The 20499-nt window shown below is 52.4% G+C and overlaps 3 protein-coding genes across 6 annotated transcripts in view; 1 reads left to right on the forward strand and 2 right to left on the reverse strand.

The window, feature by feature from the left end:
• Positions 1-6514: 6514 nt before the first annotated feature.
• CCDC200 (coiled-coil domain containing 200) lies at positions 6515-9698 on the forward strand. Its single transcript, XM_087854726.1, has 4 exons — positions 6515-6676; positions 7952-8327; positions 8804-8902; positions 9622-9698. Exons 1-4 carry the CDS (start codon positions 6515-6517, stop codon positions 9696-9698), a joined length of 714 nt encoding a protein of 237 aa, XP_087710852.1.
• A 1247-nt stretch (positions 9699-10945) lies between these two features.
• TMEM106A (transmembrane protein 106A) lies at positions 10946-17585 on the reverse strand. Its single transcript, XM_045781774.2, has 8 exons — positions 17153-17585; positions 16118-16344; positions 15513-15576; positions 14246-14399; positions 13614-13754; positions 13463-13506; positions 12880-12933; positions 10946-12525 (listed from the first exon to the last, which is right to left on the reverse strand). Exons 2-8 carry the CDS (start codon positions 16323-16325, stop codon positions 12405-12407), a joined length of 786 nt encoding a protein of 261 aa, XP_045637730.1. The 5' UTR covers positions 16326-16344; positions 17153-17585; the 3' UTR covers positions 10946-12404.
• Positions 17586-18016: 431 nt separating this feature from the next.
• NBR1 (NBR1 autophagy cargo receptor) overlaps positions 18017-20499 on the reverse strand; it is a 29420-nt gene continuing 26937 nt past the window's right edge. For all 4 annotated transcript variants that reach the window (XM_045781769.2, XM_045781768.2, XM_045781771.2 and 1 more), the window contains one exon: positions 18017-19519. In XM_045781769.2, coding sequence (XP_045637725.2) covers positions 19346-19519 — 174 coding nt within the window. In that variant the 3' untranslated portion in view covers positions 18017-19345. The remainder of the gene's footprint in view (positions 19520-20499) is intronic.

Consider the following 20499-nt stretch of genomic DNA (forward strand, 5'->3'; position numbering starts at 1 on the left):
AAGGTTACCTGCTCAGGTGACTAGGACTTTTTCTATTAACATTTGTGGGGAAGACATTGAGGATTTATATTTGTCCTTGACAAATCAAGTTCCAAGTGACCTTTCCTCCTTTTTTTCTTCCGATAAGAATTATCTCCCTGTAGTCTGCAGATCAGGAAGACCATCTACTCTGGTAGAACATTTACATCTCAAAGGCACAGGGGGAAAAATGCAAAACCTTTTGAGATAAATCTGGACTCTGAATAACAATTCTGGAAACATCTGGAGCCATCCAGCAACTAGCCTGTAAAGACTAGATTTGTAAAGGAAGGACAGCTATCCTTAATTCATAAAGAACAGGGTTGCCACCTAAATGATTATCAACTGTTGGAAGGTTTTTCTTCCCTCTGGGTACGTTTAGCTTAGGGGAGAAGGTCTTAAAAAAATCCTATCAGTCTTTGAATATTGGCTTCTAATTTGGCCAAAAATTTTTTTTAAAGGTTTTATTTATTTATTTGACAGAGAGACAGCCAGTGAGAGAGGGAACACAGGCAGGGGGAGTGGGAGAGGAAGAAGCAGGCTCCCAGTGGAGGAGCCCGATGTGGGGCTCGATCCGAGGGCTCCGGGATCATGCCCCGAGCCGAAGGCAGACGCTTAATGACTGAGCCACCCAGGCGCCCCTAATTTGGCCAAATTTCTGATCATAGTGTTATTGAGTCCTTTCAGATACCTTGTCAGGTTTCAGCGAGACAAGCAGTACATATTTCGGACTGTACCGCACAATCCCATTAATTTAATTTTGGTTTCCCCTTAGCTGTTTAAGGGAGTAATGTGGCAGTTTATACAAAATCCTTCAGAATCCCATCAGCTTTGGGAGGGGCTTGTGGGGACAGTCCTCCAAGGGTAAATGCAGGGGCATTTGAGTTGATGTCACGGAATTTGTAAAGGGCCTTTGAGGACAATCTCTTCCAGTGTCCCAGTTGCTTACAACCGAGACATCAATCTTTGGGCCTGTGTTTTGATGGTGGAGCCCTAGGAGGGTGCCACGAGGGGGGATAAGGTGTTATGTTGCATGCCTGGCCTTGGAGCTGTCGTCGCCGTAAGGTGAATAGCTTGCTGGGCCTTGGTTTACAGTCTTGGTCCAAAGTTCTTTCAAGAGCTCAGTTATGGTCACGAGTTCAGTCAGACAGGTGCCCTCCCATCATGTATTCTGCCTTTTTAGCGATCCGCTAATCTCAGGAGATAATCCACTTACAAATGGGGCAGCGAGAACAGGTTGGGTGACCTTAGAAAGAGCTTCCAAACCAGCTCTGAAGCCGGCCACAGATTCCTTTTTCCTTTCGTTCACTTATTTGCTGTTCTTTTAAGATTATATATGTATATAACAAGATTTTTAAAAGAGTTTATTTATTTATTTGACAGAGAGAGGCAGCCAGCGAGAGAGGGAACACAAGCAGGGGGAGTGGGAGAGGAAGAAGCAGGCTCCCAGCAGAGGAGCCTGATGTGGGGCTCGATCCCAGACCACCGGGATCACGCCCTGAGCCGAAGGCAGACGCCCAACAACTGAGCCACCCAGGCGCCCCAAGATTTTATATTTTTTAAGTAATCTCTACATCCAAAGTGGGACTCGAACCTACAACCCCAAGATCAAGATGCTCCAGGGACTGAACCCGCCCGATGCCCCTGTTTGCATATTTGAATACTAGACCAATCAGTGCAAACAGGGAAGACTCGAGGAATGGCTTGTCAAAGATTAGTTGCTATTTTGCTAGTTTTTCTCTCTATGAGAACATACTGAAGACTGAGGATATTGAATACCATCCTTGGGGTATCCATTTTTGGCCTTCACCGGGTCCTACCAACAAGTACCTAAGTGATAAGTACCTGGCAGCCCAGGGTCATAGGCCCCAATAATGACAAAATTCTTCAAAAGACTTGTGGGGGTCCTCCCTCAGCTTAGAAAATTCTTTTTTTTTTTTTTAAGATTTTATTTATTTATTTGACAGAGAGAGAGATAGCCAGCGACAGAGGGAACACAAGCAGGGGGAGTGGGAGAGAAAGAAGCAGGCTCCCAGCAGAGGAGCCTGATGTGGGGCTTGATCCCAGAACGCCAGGATCACGCCCTGAGCCGAAGGCAGACGCTTAACGACTGAGCCACCCAGGCGCCCCTCGGCTTAGAAAATTCTTGGCCCTAAGTTCAGCCTTTGACTAAGAAGTAACAGATGCTGAAGAGGATCTTCTGCAACTTTGGGCAGTTTCATTTTATTTATTTATTTATTTTTATTTATTTAAGAGCGAGCACGTGCGCAAGTGGTGGTGGGGGGGGCAGAGGGAGAGGATCTCAGGCAGAAACCCCAATGAGCTCAGAGACGAGGTGGGGCTTGATTCCAGGACCCTGAGATCATGACCTGAGCTGAAGGCAGACACTTAACCGACTAAGCCACCCAGGCATACCTCATCGGCCTTTTGTAATGATTTAATGAAGCTGTTTTGGACTCTTGAAGCCTTTTAGAAACTTCTGCATACCAACAAAAATAGGTATGCCATTGTGTTTGATTTAGGAACCCTTGCTTCAAGTGCATGTCTTAAATAAATGATCTTTTTTGATTGGAACGTTCCCTATAATGGCCATGTAATTCTAGCTTTTTTTTTTTGTAAGATTTTGCCATTTTTGTAGACATCTACAGCTTCCAGGACTATAGTTGTTAGACAAAAAATAAGCAGGTATGCTGGAAGATGGCTTGCTTAATTCTTTAGACTTAAAAGATCCTATTTTGTTAACTAACTGGAATTTAAATAAAACCCTTCAAATAAATAAATAAACAAACAAACAACCAAATAAATAAGAGATTCTATTTCTTTTAATTAAGTCTTTTTCGGTCTCTTGGAGCCAGATTAATACCTAAGAGTGATGTGCTGCAGGGCTGGGGATCATATGCTGTTTTACCCCATGTACATGGAAATCTCTTTGGGGTTTGTGGGTGATTAGTGTCCATCTAACCCATTCTATGACCAACTTAACCCGGAGTATTTTATTTTATTTTAAGATTTTAAGTAATCTCTACACCCCACATGGGGCTTGAACTCACAATCCCGAGATCAAGAGTCGCATGTTCCACCCCCTGAGCCAGTCAGGCGCCCCCTAACAGCTTTTAAATTCTCAACCCATGCCCTCCATCTGTGGCTCTTTTGGCTTCCAAGATTCCCATTACCAAGAGCTTTTACTTATTGGACCCAGTTCATTTTAAGTTGGACCCAGTCTGACGCCAGCTGGTAACCATCAACAGTTCCCAGTGTGGAGTCTGGGGACTGGGGAAAGGACTGAACCAGCAGACCCAGAGAATGGGGACTGCAGACTGATTCTAAACGGGGAATTGCAGCTGTCACCAAGCGGTTCCCAGCATGGAATCGGGGACAAAACCAAGGACGGAGATTTCCCACCAAGTAAGGATCTGTGCGGTCTGTTAGGTCAAGTTTTCATGCAAAAAGAGCAGAGTTCAGACTTAGAACTTACCCACGGCCCTCAGAACCAGCCAGCCAGAGAACGCACCAGCTTCACGGGGTACCACACCTGTTTCTCATCCCCAAATGCTATCAGAAGTTTGCTTGGATCCTGTCACTGCCACTAAATGTGTTTAAAAAAAAATTTCAGCGGAATAAATTTGAAGACCTAATTGGCCTTATTCACTGATTCATGAGTTAGGTAGCATCCCGTCTGGCAAGTAGAAGGGGGCTCTGAGGAGCTGTACAAAAGGGGAGACTTCTATAGGCAGAAATGGGGCCAGACAAGGAAGCTCCCTTTGCACCCTAGCTAACATTCTGAGCACACTTGAGGCAGGCTAGGCTAAGCTATTGTCAGCAAACCCTCTTGCTCAACCACAGACCCCAATGGTTTTCTTTCTTTCTTCCTTTCTTTTTCTTTCTTTCTTTCTTTCTTTCTTTCTTTCTTTCTTTCTTTCTTTCTTTTTCTTTTTTTTTTTAAGATTTTTATTTGTTCGTTTGAGACAGAAAGAGAGAGAGCACGAGCAGAGAGAGAGAGAGAGGGTTCCTGCTGAGCCAGGAACCCAATGCAGGGTTCCATCCCAGGACCTGGAAATCAGTACCAGAGCCTAAGGCAGACACTTAAACCATCTGAGCCACCCAGGTGCCCCTCCCAATGGTTATTTCTTATCACATTTTCTTAAGGCATTGACAATGACTGGAACATTCCCATCGCTAGACCAGAGAAGCGCTGATAGCAATGGAATGTGTAGAGACCACACTTGACACTTCCCTTCCCCGCCCATAATCATGGGCTGACCACATACCAAATCCGCACGGTCAGATGCTCTCTGCCTCTTCTCTTGCACGTACCCTCCTGAGCTCTAGACAACTCTAGGTGTCCGTCTTGCTGTTGGAGAGGTCGATTGTTAAGGCTCAAGCCTGTCACCTTCCTTAGCTGCTGCCACCTGAAATAAATCTCTCCCTTTCTCTTTTCCAAACCCTCCTCTCTTGAGTTACTGGCTTCTCTAGCAAAGAATTTATCCGAGTTGGTTTGGTAGCGGTGTTGGCAAACCCAGCCAGGAGCTATGCTTTCGATTTGTCTGGCCCCCTCCAGATTCCCCAGGATGGAGCCGTTGGCCGGGACAGAGTGCCAGGGCTCACCCGTTTGTTTCCTGAATTAGCAGCTAGGATAGATTGCTCTGTAACACTACGATGGTTTTTTTTTTTTTTTAAGATTTTATTTATTTATTCATTCGACAGAGATAGAGACAGCCAGTGAGAGAGGGAACACAAGCAGGGGGAGTGGGAGAGGAAGAAGCAGGCTCCTAGCGGAGGAGCCTGATGTGGGGCTCGATCCCATAACGCCGGGATCACGCCCTGAGCCGAAGGCAGACGCTTAACTGCTATGCCACCCAGGCGCCCCTAAACTTACGATAGGTTTATTGGGATGTAAAAGCTTCTGTTTATTGAATCCTGTGCCTGACGTGGATTATTTCCTTTAATCATCACAACACTTTCTGGATGGAGGTATTATTATCTCTACTTTGCAGGGGAGGAAACTGATCAGAGAGAGAGCAACTAGGCCACATTTGTGCATGTACAGGGAGCCGCAGGCAGGGGAGCAGAGGGGAGCTGGTCTGGTCTGCCACGAGGTAGTGGGTGGTGGCTGTATTTAAAGATGGAAGGTGAGGAGGTATGGGGACATACGGAATTTTCCATTTTTTGGTAACTGTGCCTGATCGGATAGTTTGACGCGGGTTGCCCGAGAAGCCTGTCTGTATTCAGTTTGGTGGTGGCTTGCCGCAGGCCCTTTCTACATTCCATTGCTCAAGGCTGTTGCCTGAAAGCGGCCTCTATACAAACAGTGTCACCAGAAAGGCTCAGAGACAGAGTGACCTACCTAAGTACCAACCAGCTAATGGTGGCACAAGCAGGATTCAGCCCGAGTGTGCTAGACTCCACAGCCCGGGCTCCCTCCATTAAAGCAGCTGCCCCAATTGACAGGTTCTCCAACAACCTGTTCTTTGGCTCAAGGGCTGCTCTCCCTTGTCACCTTCCCACCGCACCCTGCTTTCCACCAGCACAGTGTTTGAAGCTGGGGCTGGTTCTAAAGGCCTTTTACACCCATGCCCTTCCCCTGCCCCCAGACCCCAAGCTGGACTCAGGCTCTGCTGCTTCTAGAAAGATTGTTACCTGTGGGTAAGGGCACGTGGGTGTAGGAGGTAGCCTAGCAGTCAATAGCCCAACCAGTCCCTGCCCCCAGAAGCCTTCCTGGGTTGCAGGAAATGATCCCCTCCCCTGGCCATTCCACCTACCGGGGATGAAACTTGGGTAGGAGAATAAAAAATATTAACCCGCAACTGGGTAATTTTCTGCTTTGTTTTGTACATTCCTCATCCATTAATCCACTTGGTCCTGATGCCGGTCCTGTGAAGGGAGTAACAAGTAATACCCTTGCCATTCTACGGGCAAAGAGACTGAAGCCCAGGGAGGTGATGTAGGGTCTCCAAGATCAGAGGAAGAGGCAGACCCCAGGCTTGAGCCCAGCATATTAAACCCCCAGGCAAATTAGCCCCCCTGCCTTCACAGGGGCTCAGACCCCCGTGAGAGTTCATTGGATTTTTTCTTTTCTTTTCTCCTGACTCAGCATAGCAGGAGGAGGTGGAAGACTGAGGGAAAGGTAACCCCAGAGAACCTTGGTGGCGGGGAGGGAGGCGTCAGCAGAGGGCCAGAGGAGGGTGCTGGAATCGTGGGAAGGGTGGGAGACAGAAATCAGAGACAAAAGCTAGCTGACTTGGAAACTGTCCCTGGGGCCCCTGGAAACTCAAAGCTAAGATGGAAGGGTGTTTTCCACCTTCCCAGGGCCTTGGAGAGAGATGCGGTTTACAGACATTCCCTAGGCAACCTAGGAAGACCGCCTCCCTCCTCCCATTGTGAGGTGGTTCTGGTTACAGGCAGTGGGGTGGGCGTGAGAGAAAGCAGAGGCGGTGGGGGCAGCATCCTGTGCTCTGCCTGCCCCCCCCTTCCAAGGCCTTCTGTCACCCCCACCATCATGGGTAGCGCTTACCACTGGGAGGCCCGGCGCAGGCAGATGGCTTTGGACCGGAGGAGGTGGCTGATGGCCCAGCAGCAGCAGCAGCGGCAGGAACAGCAGCGGCAGCAGGAACAGCAGCAGCAGCAGGAAGAGCAGGAGGGGCAGGAGGGGCAGGAGCAGGTGCATGGGGGGGTCCAGGTTCATCAAGGTCCTTGCAGGGGCTGCAAGGGAACGGGAGGGGAGACAGATCCCTAGGAAGCTGTGATTTGGTCAATGTTGTTTGCTGGGGGTAGGAAGAAAGTAAGGTCCTTTGGTATTCTCTTGGGTGGACTGGTGTGTGTGTGTGTGTGTGTGTGTGTGTGTGTGTATTAGGGTAACTCAACTTTGCTGTTGCACTAGGCTGAGGCCTGGTGGGGGACCCAGGGAGGAGCAGGCCTGAGATATTTTATTTATTTTTTATTTTTAAAGATTTTGATTATTTGACAGAGAGAGAGCACGAGCAGGGGGAGTGGCACGCAGAGGCAGAGGGAGAAGCAGGCTCCCCACCGAGCAGGGAGCCTGATGCGGGGCTCGATCCCAGGACCCTGGGATCGTGACCTGAGCCGAAGGCAGACACTGAACTGACTGAGCCACCCAGGCGCCCCGGCCTGAGAGATTTTAAAGATGCACCGTCCAATAGGGTGGCCACTGGCCTGTGAAATGTGGCTAGTGAGAGCGAGGAACTGAATTTAAAATTTTATATACATTTAATTAATTTTAATATAAATTTAAAAACAAATACTCTTTATGTATTGGAAAACTTTGACGTATGTTTAGAACACCTTGGATATGTAAATCTTCAACTGTGAATTTTAGGAAATCTCAATCTAAAGCAATTATTTTTGATCAAAATGTAGTGTCCAAGACGTGCTATTAACTATAAAATGCATGCTGTGTCTGGCAGACTCAGTACAAACACACAGAATATAAACTCTCTCATCAGTATTTGCATAGTGATTACATGTTTTGGAGGTATTGGGTTAACTAAAATACATCCAAATTAGTTCCACCTGTTTTCTTCTTGGTCTTTTACGTGGCTACTAGGAGATTTTAAATTACTTGTTGCATGCATAATATTTCTATTGGACGTGCTGTTTCAAAGCGTTTGCAAGAAAGCATTCTGTATCCTCCCGCACTGCAAACTGTTTTCAGTGCACAGCTCCCAAGGTGCTTGGAGGCTGCTGTTTCCTGGGCTGGGGCTGTGCCGGGGGCACTGTCACCGAAGAAACGGTTCTCGGGTGCTGTGGTGGGTGAAGGGAGATAGCCCAGCCTCCAAGTCCAGGGAACAGAGACCTTCGGGCCACCTCTGCCTGTCCACTGATGGCTTGCCTTGCTCCCCGCAGTGTCTCTGGCTGATGGGTGACTGGATGGGGAGGGGTGAGGATGCCACTCGCAGTGGGGGGGGGTTCTTGCCAGGAACTGAAGAAACTCCAAGAGGAGGAAGGCCAACCTGAGAAAAAATCCCAGTCCCCTCGGGAGTCACTACAGGAGCAGCAGCTGCCACTGCCCCCGAGGCCACCAGGAGCGCAACCACAGCCGCCACCACAGCCACAGGCGCCCCCCACCCAGCCACAGCTCCCGGAGCAGTCACAGACCCCGCCAGCACCGCCACCGCCGCCTCAGCCAAGGCAACAGAACGCCCAGGACCCTCTCACTCAGTGCACCTCCGTGCACATCCTGCCGGATTCCCAAAAGCCAGGTCCTCAGCTTGGCTCAGTAGGGACCCATCAAGCTGGAGGGCAATCCAGCTTTAACAGATTCCCGGGAGGAACAAAACTCCCTCAAGGGCCCAGTAAGTGAGATGCCTGGGAGGGCCGGTGATGAGAGAGTCCCTGCTCCCACCCAAGCCCTCTAGTCCAAAATCCACATCGGTATTCCCACTGCCTCTGACTCTCCCGGGCATCCTTGGCCTTTACTTGGGGGCCACTCCCCCTGGGGACGTTTGCATCACCCTGGGGTGGGCAAAGGAGGCTGCTGACTTTTGCAGAGGGTGGCAGCCCCTCCTCCGGGATGAGGGTGTCAGAGGGAGTGAGGGTGGGATCGGAGTCATAGGCATAACAAGACATGTCCTGAGCCCTGCGAAGTCGGGAACGGGGAATCACAGTGCACCTTCCCAGTTGTGAATTTTCAGGGTGGGCTCCGTCTGTGCCTTGCCCTAGGGAGGGGCTGCCACCTGCCCCCCCAGACACATAGCAGAGGGTCCAGCTCTGCCGTGTTCCGTTTTCAGAAACTGTCAGGTGAATAATGTGTGCTCTGTTTCACCATCAGGTTTCAGGAAGTTATTCCAGTTAAACCCGGATAAATACACCGAGCACTCACGATTCACGGTGAGGCAGTGTGAAAGGCAGGTAGACTCTGGCTGCGTGTGTAAGTGTGTGTGGACTCTAGAGAGGCTTCCTTGGCGGGAGGGGCTGCAATTACTTATAAGGTCCGTTACATAAAGCTTTTATATGCAGTGATATAGTCACCGCTGGACGGCCCATTCCTCCCATTTGTTGCCTTCATAAAAATGTCTAGGAGGGCGGGTGGCTCAGCACTCAGCAGAAACGGAGGGGTTGAGTCTGTTCGGAAAGACAGGACAGGTGCCAGAGAAGCAGAACAGGGGCTGTTGTAAGTGCTGACTGGGGCCGAGGCAGCTGGAGCAGGAGGAAGGCAAGACTCGAAGTGAGAGGCGGTGACTCCCCAGCAGCATGACTGCACCTCCGAGCCTCATCTGCCCCATCCCTCAAATGAGAGACATAATACCACCTCCTTAACAGAGGGTCAGGACCACTGAAGGCGGCAGTTGAGAGAGAAGGCATCACAATCCCTTAGTTTGGAGCCTGGCTCAATCCAGGCCTTCAGACCCGGGGTGGTCACTCCTGATGAGGACAACGTAATACAGTACAAGCTTTGGAAAGAAGGCTGCTCTGACCCAGGTGCAAAGGATGAGAGCGCCTGATGCTAGCCCCGTTGCGATGAGGACTGGGCCGCTCCATTTTACTTTTATTCCTCTAGCCTCAAAAGGCTTGATACAATGTTCTAGAACAGCAGGCCCAGAAACGGCTAACTAACCCGGTTTGCCTCCTGTCTCTCCCTCTTCTCAGTCAACGAATTACAGGCAGCAGTGGTGATACAGAGACAGACCGTCAACTCCACTGGCCATCAGCAAAAACACAGATGACCGCTTCTCAGCCCCTCCCCAGCCCCAGTATCTCCAAAGTCACCCCCTCCTGATCCACTCTAGAAGAGGCGGCTAGCCAGGGATAAAATGTGACTTCCTCCTAAGAAGAATCAAGGGGCTGGTCAGCACTGTGAGACTGGGAGGAAGGGAAGGGGGAATGAGGACCCATGAAGAGGATGGGGTGGGTGGGAGACGCAGCATGGGTGATTCCATGCTTCGACAGGCAAAGCCGATGGGAGAACTTGGTCTTGGGCCTCCCAAGTCTATAGCTCCATTGCCGGCTGTTATTTAGCAAGGATAGGTCTGTCGGGGGCTTTAAAGATTTTGAGAGCGAGCGAGCAAGCCCATGTGGGCTCGAGTGAGTGATGGGAGGAGCAGAGGGAGAGGGAGAAGCAGACTCCTCGCTGCGCACGGAGCCCCACACAGGGCTCCATCCTGCGATCCTGAGATCATGACCGGAGCTGAAATCAAGAGTCGAGTTGGATGCTTAACCAACTGAGCCCCTTATGCCCCTGTTGGGGGGCTTTACAATTAGGGCTCTCACTGGAGCCATCACCCCTCCCCACTGGCCGAGGCTTACTGAGACACAGCTGGGGAGGGAGAGGTTGCCTCACACCGTGCAGGCCTGGAGCAGCATTAGAAGCTGCAGTCAGGGCCCCCCCAAGTCCAGTGTAACGCCTGGCCCATAGTGGGCGCTAAGCTGTGGCATGGATGATGGGAGGCAGGGGTGGCAAGAGCTCAGAGGAAAGGGGGGCTGTAGCCTCAAGTACAGGACACCCGATCTTGGGAAGGGAAGGGGGACTGGCCCACAAAACCCCACAGGCCTCTTCCTTCCTCCACCTCAGCCTTTCCCAGAAGCAGTCAGGCTCCACCCCCTCACCACTTCGGAAAGCTGACACGCCAGGGTCCCTCCACAACCTGTCCCCCTTTCCACCTGGGGCTGGTGAGGGGATGCCTGGGCCTTTCATGATTGCCCACACAGGCTGAAGGGGCCCCTCAGTGCAGTGTTTCCTGAGGGAGGCAGCAGGGGCGCCTGGGGTGGGGCACAGAACAGGAATATGAGAATAGGGAAGGAACTTAGACGGAGAGAGCGAGTGAGGTCCTGGGAGCGCTCTCCGCAGCCAGAAGGCAGGACAGGTTAGCAGAGGGGCTCAGGGCCTGGGGAAGAGAGCTTGGCAGGCACTCGGACACCCAGAAACAGGCCGGGATTGTCGTCCAGCTCTCCTCCCTACTCACAGGAGACTCTCTATTCTTTAACACTGAGTACAGTTTATTGAATACAATATAAATCCTTTACATTTGGCAACTGACACAGCAACTCCCGCCTGGCCTTTCTGGACTTCCGTGCTCCTGCCAGCATCTTGACTCCAGTCACTCAGGCACAAAAGTGCAGGGACAGGACAACCTCCTTCCTTCCCGTTGTCCCCCCAGCCGGCTAACCAGGTGCTGTCACCACTGCCCCCCTCCAACCGTCCAACTTCACATTCAGCTTTCCCCACCACCTCGGTTCGTCTCCCGGCCTGACAAAAACCACCGCTCCCTTCAGTGAGCCATTACCATTCCTGCTCAGTGACACCACAAACCGCCACCATCTGGAGCCCAGGGGGAACCTGCCGTATCTGGGACTTCGCCGCTTCATCTGAGGGACCGCAATGAGGAGAGGTCGAGACCCAGTCCCTACTGATGCGCAGTTCCAGCCTGTCCGTGCCCGAAGGGAAGCAGGGGCCTCTGGGAGCAGAGGATGGGCCCTGGAGCGAAGCCGGGGATGCTGTGGAGCCCAGCAGCTCGGCGGGACCCCGACAGCTTCAGCTCTGCAGGCAGCTCGCACCACCCTCGCACCACCCTCCGACCCACCTGTGTCGGTCACATGCGCTCAGGGTCGTGGGCCTGCCACCAGCCAGAAGCCTCACTTCAATAAATACCTCCCCAAAGGACTCTGGTTTCATCTGTTTTTCCTGGAGAGGCTCAGGGGGTGCCGGCGTGCCCCCCTCTCCTCCCCTACTATGTCTGCTCCTGCTGCGATAAAATGGTTTTTATGGAGAGATGCCTTAGCCAGAGAACAGCTCTGCCTTCCTAGGAACCGGGACAGTCTTTAACCAGGGAGGCTGCTGAGCCCAAGGGCCGTAGCCAATCCTGTCAGGGCACAAGTTAGCAGGACAGCAGCAGACCAGCACCGCCACCGCGTCACATGACCAAAGCAGGAAGGAGGAGACAGCACGCGTGTCCCTCAAGTCCCTTTCCTATCACTGGGTGGAGAACTTGAAAAAGATCCGTGTTTTAAAAGCCACATAAAATGAACGATTTCTCCCTTCAGGCCGGAGGAAGGCCAGCCCCAGAGGAGCGAGACAAGCAAGGTGCTCAGCACAGAACGGGCGGAGGCCAGTCCAGGGGCACGAAGGCAGCTCTGAGCACACATCAGGTCAGACTCTCCTCAAGACAGACCAGGGCAAAGCCTGGCGCTGGCCCCTACAAGAACCAGACTTCTTTTCCCGTGGCAGTCAGAGGACGTTGAGGGGCGTGCGTGTGTGCATGTGGGCGCGTGAAGTTCACTTCCACGTAGGGTTTCCTGTGCTGAGGGTGTGTGTGGAGGGGGAGGTAGAATAAAGCAGAGCTTTTCCTTTGGCAAAGTCACTGTAGTCCTTCCCTGGGCGCTGGGAGATACGGCCCAGGCTGGCAGGGGCCTGGAGTTCGGGAACAGCAGATGGGTCACGGCGGGTGAGGGACCAGCACGTGGGGCACTGACGTGTTTCCCCGGCAGTCCACGTATTCATAGCTCTGGAAGACTAGCTGCTCTGAATGGCTCAGGTAGGAACAGGTCAGGGTGCCCCTGGAGAGGAAGCAGGCTTTGTTGCTGTGTCTAGGGGGAAGAGGAAAACTCTGGCCCTGCTCTGCTCTCTGGGGAGGAGGGGCTCCCTCAAACACCCCACGCTCTTCCTTCTGCTCCCTACTCTCGAAAGCCCCTGGGACAACTGTCCCACCTGTGATCCAGACAGTTCTGTGGCTGTCACACTGATGGCTTATAAGCAAGGTGGGGTCTAGGGAAGGGGCCGGACCTGCTTTCCCAAAAGCCTGCGAAGATCAGGGAGTTAGCTTTGGGTGACTCCTCCCACAGGGTGGAACAGAGGGGAGCCTGGGGTCAGATGTGGGCCAGGGGGACGCCCGGGCTCCAAGCCCTACTTACTGGACGTGCAGAAGTACATGGTGGACTTTGATTTTCATCCAGGAACAGATTTTGCTGAGAGAGAAAGAACACGGGACCATGTTTCACACTGAGCAGCCTGGCAGCTTGGAGGAGACCTGTAGGTTCCAGGCTCCTGGGCTCTTTTCCATCAGGGGCCCCAAATGCCACTCCCACTCTCTCTCTCCCTGTAAAGTGGGCATGTCACCCTTGCTGCCGCATCATTCCTCCAAGCCCCACAGGCTTGGCCGAGATGTGTGCTACCCCTCCCTCAGCAGAAACCAAGACACTCTTCTCAGCGATTCGGGCTGAAGAGCCCAGGGTCACGTATTGTGAGAATTAACCAAATTCTGGCCTGTTTTCATTCCAAACTAAGTCCAAACAGGCACGGGCCTGGGGACCCTGAACCCCTTGCACACTGCAGTCTTGGCCACGAGAGTGAGGGCCAAACGCTGGCTGGCGGGTTTGGAAATCTGTCAGGGGTTTGGAAATCAGTTTGGAAATCAGTCAGGAAATCTGGTAGGGATGAAGCCTGGGTTTCCAGCCGGGGAAAGGGCTAAGGCAGAAGAGACCAAGGGATACTTACTATGTGTTTTCATCCCAGATTTTGTTGGCCACTGCATAAAACATCTGTCAACCAAAGGCATATAGGGTGAGCCCCAACCCCAGCGGCGCCTTCTGACCACCACCCGTGTCCACACCCCTGTGGGCAGGGCTGGCCGGGGCGAGGGAGTCACCTGTTCACTGGCCAAAGGGCCGACGTGGAGGAGGAGGCTGTTGGTGACCTGCCCCACCACGAGCGACAGGTGCAGAACCTCGATGGTCAGCTGGGTCACAGTGATGGGGTAGTAGTTGCTATTGGAGATGTTTAAGATATTCTGAGGGGGAAGACAAGGGAAAGGGAAGTGGGAAGGTGACCATCCTTGAAAAGGAGAGGTCAGATAGCTTCCCACCCCCCACCGCACCCTCCCCAACTGACTGAGCCCCACTCCCACTCTGGGCCTCAGCTGCCGAAGCCCAGTCCCAGGAGCCCCTTGGAGGGACTCTTAATGGCGAAGGGGTCACCATAAGACATGAAGCTGGCCCAGGACCCAGGCTCATCCTGTGAGGCTTCTGTTCAGTTCCACCCACCCAGGGAGTCTCAGGCATGTCCCCCGACCACAGCCTGTGTTTTATTCCTCTTGCCCTGATTCTGGCCCCTTGCTGTGTACCGTCCTCATTCGGCACAGTCTGCTATGGGGCTCACGGTTGCGCCTGCTTCTCCCCAGGCTTGGGTGACACCCTCCGGGATGGCAACCCCGGACAAGGGCTACAGAGGGGAGCTGCCGGCAAGGCGGGGTGGGGCTCAGGGGAGCAGGCAGCCACCCACCGTTATGTTGAGGTAGATGTCGGCCTCATCAAAGGCCACCGTGGAGGAGTTGAGGCCCGCGGGCTGCACGGCGATGGACCGGGGAAACAGGAAAAAGACGATGAGGGAGGAGGTCACAAGGCAGATGAGCACGGCCAGGAACACGAAGAGCTTCCTGTGGGAAAGCGGAAGGGCCCGGGGTAGAGGAGGGGACAGGTCTGCATAGGACGCACCCTTGGGCAGAGAGGGGCGCTCCTCTCCCCACACAAGGCTCTCCCCGGCACCAGCCCCCCCCAACTGTGCTTTTACCTCCCGTCTTGAGGAGGACCAGCCCTGGTGCAGATGTGGCCCCAAGTGAGTCGGAGCACAGGATCGGGAGGCGGGCAGCCTGGCTGCCATTCCCAGCTCTCTGTACCCCACTGGCCCAGGAGCTCTGAGCAACCCACTGAAGCTCCCTAGGCCTCAGTTTCCTTGTCTGTGAACTGGAGAGACGTGTACCTGCCTCACAGAACTTGCTACGGGCTAAAGCATGACAAAGCACGGAGGCCGCCGGCACAGCAGCTCAGCAAGGGCCAGCTGCCATCGCTCAAGAGATGTCCACACAGACAGTTCGGAATTTTTAAAATTAATATTCAGAACAGGACATCATCCGTCTCTCTAATTCACAACTGAGCCAGGCGTTACAGAGACAGCACCTCGCTGGTATTTATGAGGGGCACCGGCGGACTCAGGGTCTGGGGCAGGGGGCCGGAGGGCGGGCGGGGGCTCCCAGCCTGCAGCTGAGCACCTTGGGAAGCGGAGGCAGGCATTCACGTCGGACACACCCAGATGACAAACAGGGTCACCACCCCCTCCCGGGAGACTCAGGGCTGCCTCTGAGGCTCTGAGTATCTCAGAATGGGCAGCTGCTGGCTTTCCATCTCCACCGGGAAGACAACAGGCAGGTGTGAGCTGCCACAGAGAGGAGAGAGAACTTCCCCAAACTAAGCGCAGCCGGGGCCACTGCCTCCCTTCCGAAAGGCCTTGCAGAGTCCAGAGCGCCTCTCTGTTTTCACAAGGGAGCCAGGCTTCTTGGAAGCACCGAAGCTCAGGACACCCAGTGCCCTCGGGCCTCATCGGCTGTGCCCAGCCTTCTTAAACCAAGAAAAATCCCGGAAACGGAGCTAATATATAGGAACTCAGTGAGGCTTCTGGTGGAGAAGAATTCGGGGGGGAGGCAGAATGGGGGAGACAAAGAGCTCCCGGGGTGACCACAGCACGTGGAGCTGAGGGGAGAAGAGGGGCTTACGTGCGCCTGGGCTTCAGCCTCTGGTCCCCGTAGGGGATGAGGGCCACTAGCTGCTTCTCCAGCTCTGTAGAGAGAAAGAAGGTAAGAGTGAGGGCTAAGAAGTATGCATGTTGAATGTTTCCTGTGCCAGCCTGCCAGAGCACGCCTCCACCCCACAGAGTCGAGTCAGAAGCATGCCACCACTGCCCCAGAGCAGGACTGGGAATGCTGGACAGATGATAGCAGCTCAACTTTGTCGGCTCTGGATGGAAGGGAGATTTTCCTTCTCAGGTGTGAATTTCCAGAAAGCACCAACCAGCAAATGAGTGAGAAGCTTAGCTTCTTTGGAAGAGGTCGTTTGTCACTTTCTGAATCCTAAGGTACAGTGCTGCTAAGGGGGTAGGGAGGCTGGAGACCCCCTGGGCTGGGGAGAACCACCAGGGCAGAAGGGGTGGGGGTGTCTCTGCAGTAAGCACAGGGCAGGTGAACATCTCGCTGCCCGGCCTGCAGCTGGGGGACCAAGAGCGGGGAGACCCAACTCCATTCCAGGAGGCTCAGAGGGGCCTGCTGGCTGCCGAGAGCTTTTTCTGGATTCCAGGCTTTTTCCAAAGCCTTGGGCCACTCACCTTGCGGGATCTCCCCGCTGCCCTGGCAGGTGGGACAAGTCACATAGCTGGCACTGGCTGCCCCTTCACAAGGCATGCGGGAACAAAAAGACTTGCTGCTTCGGGTGCTGGAGTAGCAGGCAGCCTTGCCGCCCATGGCCGGGCCGGGGGGCAGGATCGACTTGTTCTCCTCCTCCCGAGAGCCCAACTGGGAGAACGTCTCACCCATGATTCAGGGGCAGTTTTCACTAATGAGAGAAGAACAGAATTCAGTGCTAAGCTTGTTAGCACAGAGACCGGATGTCACTCTGGTTTTGGGTTGTCAAGATGGGCAAAGAGCGCCACCCCAATTTCAGCAAGCTCCTGCCCAAGGAAGCTAGCATACGGAAAACAGCATTTACGTGGGACTCTGGGATCAGAAATCTCGGGGCGTTTCATTACTGCAGGGGAGCTCAATCAGCCTGCAAGAGGGAAGAGTGAAGAAAAGCAGAAGTTATTTCCTTGTAAGGGACTTCTACAAGCGACTAGCCAAGCACTTTTTTTTTTTTTTCTGGGAAAGTTGCTGAGCTGTCACTTGCTTCAAGGGAAGGAAGTGGACGGGCTGGTGGGCGGTGGGGGAGGCCATAGTCCCGAGTCCCGTCACCCTCTGCAACAAGGTGACTCTGAAGAGGCGTTCAGGACACCGGGGCAGAAAGGCCTGTGACCTCCCAGCCTGGGAGCTGAAGCAAGCTTCCGTTCCTGAGCCTGGGCAGGTGCTGGCCTAGCTGGAAGGCAGGGAATTTTGGGAACAAGACGGCTGGGCTGGTCACAGGTGTGCCCAAGAACCTTAAAATGGCCCTGAATGAGAGCAGAAGCCTGTTCCTCACTGCTTTCTGTGGGGTAAGAAAGAATGCCTGGGGAAGGATGGGAGCAATGGTCAGGATCTCTCCTTCACTAAGGAATGGTAAAGGCTAAAAATCCAGATTCTTCCCCAAAGGCTCAGGAGTGGGGGCAGAATGAGCTGGCAAGGTAAGCCGCACACCGGACCTTCCTGGGCCCCCATCAACAGCGCCTCACCTGGTTCAGGTCTGGGATCCGGGGCTCCCGTCAGCCAAGAGTGAGATTTCTGGAATGTGTCTTTGGGGAGAAGGGCTTGTAGGGCAGGGTGACCTGAGGGCCCACCGGCTGGGGCTGACCAGGCTACTGGCCCCCTTCGGCAGAGTCTTGGGGGAGTGAACGCGCAGCGTTGCACAGCGTGGGCAGCGGCGACCCCGGCCTCCCTGGAGGACTCGGCCAGCGGCCCGAGTAGGGGAGCAGCCACAGGAGCTGGGATTTCTCGAGAGTTGCAAGTCCTGCGAGACGCCCCGAGGCCGTTAGTCGAGCCTGTTAACCCGCCAGTGCCTGCGTGAGGCTGGAAGGCACCGAAGGTCCCTCAACCCTTGCCTCCCAAAGGGAAAGAAAGGAAAATCTGGGGAGCACCTTACCCCACCCCCGGGCGACAGGAGGGCAGAAACGGCTGCAGGCAGAATCGAAACTGCGGGAACCCGGGCGCTCGCCCCAAGCTTTGACTCGGTGCCTAGGGAGGCTCCGCCCCAGCTCCTCCGGACCCACCCCCCTCCTCCCAGGGGCCCGCCCCCTCCCGACGCCGCGGCGAGAGAAGAGCTCTTCTCTTCAAAGACCACGCTGGGGCCGGACGCTGCTTCCGCAAGCACCAGCCACTCCAGGTAAGACTTTCTAAGAACCTTTATTTCACCATTCTCGAAGCGGTTATGTACACGGACGACCGGCCCCCGGGGTCCTCCTGGACCCCTACAGTACGACTCAGGAGGTCAGAATAGGTCCCGTCCGAAATCAACCCAATTGATTACACACACCCTGCCGCTCAGCCTCTACCCAGAAGCCCGGATAAAAACGTTTTAAATAATGAACAGCCTGGTTGGCTTGCAGTCTGAATCTTGGTTTATTTAATAGCGGTCAAGAAATATAGTGTAAATAAACATCATGATGACTAATGATTAATCAACATCACCATTCATTATAAATACCAACCAGGTTAAATAATACTAGTTTACTGTCCTTCCCCCTTCTGGATGAGGGTAAGAGTCTTTTTTTTCAGGAAGTCACTTTCATGAATAATAGCTTTTAGTGTTTTTTTTGTTACCTTTTCCTTCACCCATTGTACCCAAGACTCCTTTCTGCAAACAGAATGAGGACCTGGGCCCCTGGCAGAAAGCTTTCTCATTCATTCTGGGATTAACTCAAAACTTAGAGTTTGTCATCCAAGTTTTGCAAAACAGCCGCCTCCTGTTCTTGGCTCACTAATGCTAGATACCTTTGAACGGATTTCAAACATTCAAGAAGTCATCAGCATTTCCTATTTGCCCACCCCTGAACTAACTTTTCGAGATTAACCTAGGAGCCTGCCTTTCACTTTTCACCTCTAACATCCGCCGCCCTGACGGTAGGAAAAAAGGTAACTTACATTTCTCTTCCTTTTAATAGTTTTTCCCTTCTCTATAGTATTAGCAAAATATTTCACACTATCTACTTAAATTTGTTTCCTTAAATAAAGAAAAATGTATGCAAAATTACTACAGTAAACACAGCTCAACAGGTGCTGGTGGGTTAATGAGCACACTCCCTCCTCCTCTCACGAAGTGCGGAGACCCAGAAGGAATCTTCTCGAATGTACCAGTGGGGTCTTTAGAATAAACAACAGCGCTGATTACTAAGTCTTGCAGGGAAATGACTTTGTCCTTGAACAAGGAAGAGTAACAAGATTTCTCTGGGGCTCTGGGTGTCACTTCAATACCGCATAGCTGTGAGACCTGGGGTAGGCTAGAAAAATTGTAAGAATTCTTGAATACAACTTCCAAGGTTAATTTCTTTTAAAAACTGACAACAGATATCCCCATAGAAACATCCACATTTAACCAAAGAAAAACACTCAACTTTGATACAAGCAGAAAGAAAAACGGTTCTATAGGAAGTTATGCTCTTAAATGCACTGAAATGGAGACAGCAGCTTTATCCAAATCAACTGAAGAACCGTTTTCCTACAATTCATCCGATGTCTCTGTCTCAGTTCTGGTCTTTCATTTGCTCCAAAAAATACTGTAATGCAGGTACTGTCTTGATAATTCAATAATGGGCTCTATATAGATTCATCAGATTAAAAAATAAGCCAGGGCTTTCTCCCCTACGCCCCCAAGGACAGAATAAAGATCATCTCTGAGCAGCAGGCAAAGTGATTTAATACGAGGCCACTCCTCAGTAGCGGTGGCTGTACCAGTCGTTGTTGTTGACCTGAAGCAGTTCTGTCACAACCTGCAGGATGTTGTAATTGTGTTTCTTCAGCAGCCTGAGGTTCAGCTGTCTGTCACAGAATCCCATTTCGAAGAGATGGGCCATCAGGGCTGCTGTCTGATCGTCAGAAACTATTGGCTGTGTAGTCAAGCAGAGCAACATTTTCGGTATCATTTATGTGCCTTGTAAATTGTTATTATCTTGTAAATCATACACATCTTTCCAGATCTGTTTAAAATACCAGGGAATTCAACGCAAGGGTATGGCCACTCAGTCCACCTGACACTGTATGGCCACCTGAGGGAGGACTGGGAACGCCCTGCTCGGGATTCCCTATGTTTGTACCCGAATCGGGCAACTGAAGAAGTGCCCTCGGGACGAGGAGGCGGTGGCTTCAGAAGGAAGCATTCTTTGGCCTGGTGAAGGAAAAGATTCGAGCAAGCACTGGAAACACCATGAAGGTAAAGGTTACTGTGCTGATGGGGCCAGTGGAAGTAGGGGCAGAGGCCGTTACCTGGAGAGGACGGTCAGCTATGCAGCGCAGCTGAACAAGAAACTGGGAAATGACATCTTGGGCAACCTTCTTGGCACCCCCCCCCCCTTTAAGAACAATCCACAAAACAGGGAGCTAACATTCCTTTACCTCCCTCTTTGGGCCAAGCCCTATGGTGGACACATAACCTTCCTAAACCCTAACACTTTGGATTACCCTAACTCACTTTTTCTTTTTTATTAACATATAGCGTATTACTAGTGTTTCAGGGGTGGAGTTCAGTGGTTTATCAGTTGCATAACACCCAGTGCTCATTCCATCACGTGCCCTCCTTAATGCCCATCATCCAGTTACCCCATCCCCCCCACCTCCCCTCCAGCAACCCTCAGATTGTTCCCTAGAGTTAAGTCTCTTATGGTTTGTCTCCTTCTCTGTTTTCATCTTAGTTTTCCTTCCCTTCCCCTATGTTCTCTATTTTGTTTCTTAAATTCCACATGAGTGAAATCATATGGTATTTGTCTTTCTCTGACTGACTTATTTTGCTTAGCATAATACCCTCTAGTTCCATCCACGTCCTTGCAAATGGCAAGACTTCATTCTTGGATTATCCTCTTACCATTTACTT

Source organism: Ursus americanus, chromosome 23 (assembly GCF_024610735.1).
Source record: "Ursus americanus isolate L20-20 chromosome 23, mUrsAme1.1.p, whole genome shotgun sequence".
Classification (NCBI taxonomy): Eukaryota; Metazoa; Chordata; class Mammalia; order Carnivora; family Ursidae; genus Ursus; species Ursus americanus.

What these genes read in the sequence shown, in the direction of transcription:
- CCDC200 (XM_087854726.1), top strand. Translation starts at nt 6,515, where the DNA reads ATGGGTAGCGCTTACCACTGGGAGGCCCGGCGCAGGCAGATGGCTTTG. An exon ending in GGCAGGAGGGGCAGGAGCAG is followed by an intron (nt 6,677 to 7,951) that starts GTGCATGGGGGG and finishes GGTTCTTGCCAG; the next exon opens with GAACTGAAGAAACTCCAAGA. An exon ending in AAAACTCCCTCAAGGGCCCA is followed by an intron (nt 8,328 to 8,803) that starts GTAAGTGAGATG and finishes TTTCACCATCAG; the next exon opens with GTTTCAGGAAGTTATTCCAG.
- TMEM106A (XM_045781774.2), bottom strand. Translation starts at nt 16,325, where the DNA reads ATGGGTGAGACGTTCTCCCAGTTGGGCTCTCGGGAGGAGGAGAACAAG. An exon ending in ATCTGGGATGAAAACACATA is followed by an intron (nt 12,934 to 13,462) that starts GTAAGTATCCCT and finishes TTTCTCTCTCAG; the next exon opens with CAAAATCTGTTCCTGGATGA. An exon ending in CATGTACTTCTGCACGTCCA is followed by an intron (nt 12,526 to 12,879) that starts GTAAGTAGGGCT and finishes CTTCCTCTCCAG; the next exon opens with GGGCACCCTGACCTGTTCCT.